Below are 2,541 nucleotides of genomic sequence, written 5' to 3'. Positions count from 1 at the left end.
AACTAAACTCAAAATATATATATACCGCAAGCGGAACTGTCGGGGGGCTGCAAAGCCCTCCTATTATAGTTTATTTTCGTAGAATTTTCTCTCATAAATGTTTTAATATCTTCTGTCAAGGGACCCAACCCCAAGAAATCAAAATAATAACATTGTTTATTCCCATCGATATAGAGACAAATCCAATGACTACCGTTTCCTTTGTGATTATCTAGATTTATAACAATGGAAGCCGGGTATCGAAGGATATATTTGGGTAGAACATCGCGCGGGTATACGCCCATGAAACCGCGGGTGTATCTCAAAACCCTTCTTATGGTTGAAGCGTTCATGGCGAATCTACAACGACTGTTCTATTATGATCTATGTGCATTAAACTTTGAAATTCTGAATAAACGATCAAACTCTCCGTTTCGGGTACTGGTTCTTCGAACCCGAGTTTAAGTCGCAATTGTCCTTGTCGTATAGGGTTGTAATGATTTATATCTGACGCGGTACCATCTTGAGTCAAATCAAAACAGTAAAGCGTATAACCTTTGGGATACTCCTTCATAGATATTTCGTTACCATCGTCTTTGTAATGAGTACCAGATCCGGTAAACAGAGAATAATATGATCTAGTGTAAAGACCCTTTTTGAAATTTGGTCGCAAAGGCTTAGCTAGTACTTGTTCCGAGCCGATAATCGGATTAATATAATTCACGTTAAAGTTTTGGAAGTCGAAAGGGTTCCAACTCAATTTGCCGTTATACGAGTTATGAGTTACTAAACCCGCTGTTAATCTGCTTGGTAAAACCCCTAAATATACGTTATCTATAGTAGTTTTTTGAATATTTGCCGAAATGGTAAAAACTTTCACTTCTGTCCTAGTGAATGGATATTTTGCCGTGGCTTTAGTCCAAGCCGATTCCAAAGCTAGCATTACTCGAGGGGCTACTCGCACTTTACGAATATATAAGCCTACTTCGAGTATTTCGTGTTTGTACCATACGCCACCGGGGGGAGGAGCTCCGAGCAAAACAAAGCCTGGTTTATTTCGGGTCATCCTGACTCTAAGACTGACGCCATTGGGTATGAATTTTGAAACGTTAAACATATCAGCGTGTAGGGCTCCGTACATTTCAATCTGTTTCGAACCCTTTGCTAACTCTTTCCTAACAAGATGTCCCTGGTTTTCAGTTGCAGAAGCCATTTTCCCAGCCGTATCTTTATGCCATAAAGAAGAAGTTAAATGAGATTTTTTTCGCGTCTCCTCCATAGTTTAGCAATGTTTCTAGATAGGCTTTGAAGGCGTAGTTTCCGGTTGAAGATGAAATAGGCGTATCATTGGCGGTTACTTCCACCGTATCCCAGAGCGAATGTAAAAAATTGTTGACGGGCGCTACGTTATCTGTGTCATCGATATCGGTACCGTCCGTATGTACTATTTTAGCTCGAACATAAAGCATAGTTAGAGAGGCGTCAATATATTCTTCACCATTTCCAGGAACGTAAAATTCAATCTGAGAGTCTCCATCCAAAACCGAAATAGGTCGATAGCAAACATATTTGGCCGATTCTACCGATGTTTGAATCGGGACAGATTCGAAAAAGTCCAGCTCAGATATTGTCGCTTGAAACATGTTTAGGAGAATATATCGTGTCGTCTTGACCTGTAGGGTATACGACGGCGAACTGGCTTTATTTTCCTGGTAGCCGCTCGTTTTATACCTTTTTTACTTTGAGCCCGTTTTCGTTTCAAGGGTTTTTTACGTCTGCGACGTTTCCCCCCTCCCCCATGCTGTGTTCTAATATCATCTAAAGTTTCCGTTACTCTTTTCTTAGCAGCCTCTTTAATATCCTTGCCCGATACTACGTCACTGAAAATTTTGGTCCCCGTACTAACGGCTTTTCTGCCGAGGAATTTGGCACCGCTTGTAAGCAAAGGCCTAACAAACCTTACCAATCCGCTAAAAAAACTCCCAAATCCGTGCCCTTTCAAATTAGGGTTATTTCCAATATAATACCCTCCGGTTCCCGCTTGATTATTGTAATATTGCTTGTAGCAACATTCTCGCCTTTCTAAGACGTCGGGCTTAGGCATCGCAAGTGTAGTTTAACCGTTAAGCTCCCGTATTCAAATGGCGTCGGTTCCCCCAAACTATTCCTTATATTAACTTCGATGATATCAAAGTAATTTTTACCAACGGGTACGTAATGAGGATTGGTAAAGGTTTGAAATATTTGAGACCCGTATGGTTTCTTGGCATCAACCGAAACGATCCGTAATAAAGGAACCGAGTGGTCGCCTACAATCTGATCGCTAGCGATATTTAAATAGATAAATAACTGGTCCGGAACGTGGTAATTCAAATTAGAGGGCCTTTGGCTACGACCGATACATTCGCTAGCTTCATCATATCCGAGAATTTCGGCAATGGGTTTTTCGAATTTTAAATAAGGTTTCAATAATCTTTCAGGTTGGTTTATAGTAATGTGCCCGGTTACGTTATCGTAAATCAGCCGCAGTGTTGGGCCATTTTTGTCAAACGAATTATTTAT

The 2,541-nt window shown here is 40.7% G+C and overlaps 1 protein-coding gene across 1 annotated transcript; it reads right to left on the bottom strand.

Moving 5' to 3' along the window:
• Positions 1-328: 328 nt before the first annotated feature.
• On the bottom strand, positions 329-1,192 carry LOC149597361 (uncharacterized protein F54H12.2-like). Its single transcript, XM_089860903.1, has one exon. The coding sequence runs from the start codon at positions 1,190-1,192 to the stop codon at positions 329-331; it is 864 nt and encodes a 287-aa protein (XP_089717029.1).
• Positions 1,193-2,541: the final 1,349 nt, after the last annotated feature.

Source organism: Phalangium opilio, unplaced genomic scaffold (assembly GCF_054372755.1).
Source record: "Phalangium opilio isolate 3A_F unplaced genomic scaffold, DU_Popi_V2 ptg000360l_1, whole genome shotgun sequence".
NCBI lineage: Eukaryota > Metazoa > Arthropoda > Arachnida > Opiliones > Phalangiidae > Phalangium > Phalangium opilio.
The sequence above is the reverse complement of the archived record's forward strand: the minus strand, read 5'-3'. Positions and strand labels throughout refer to the sequence as shown.

Coding starts and splice junctions, on each gene's coding strand:
- LOC149597361 (XM_089860903.1), bottom strand. CDS start 1,192: ATGGCTTCTGCAACTGAAAACCAGGGACATCTTGTTAGGAAAGAGTTA.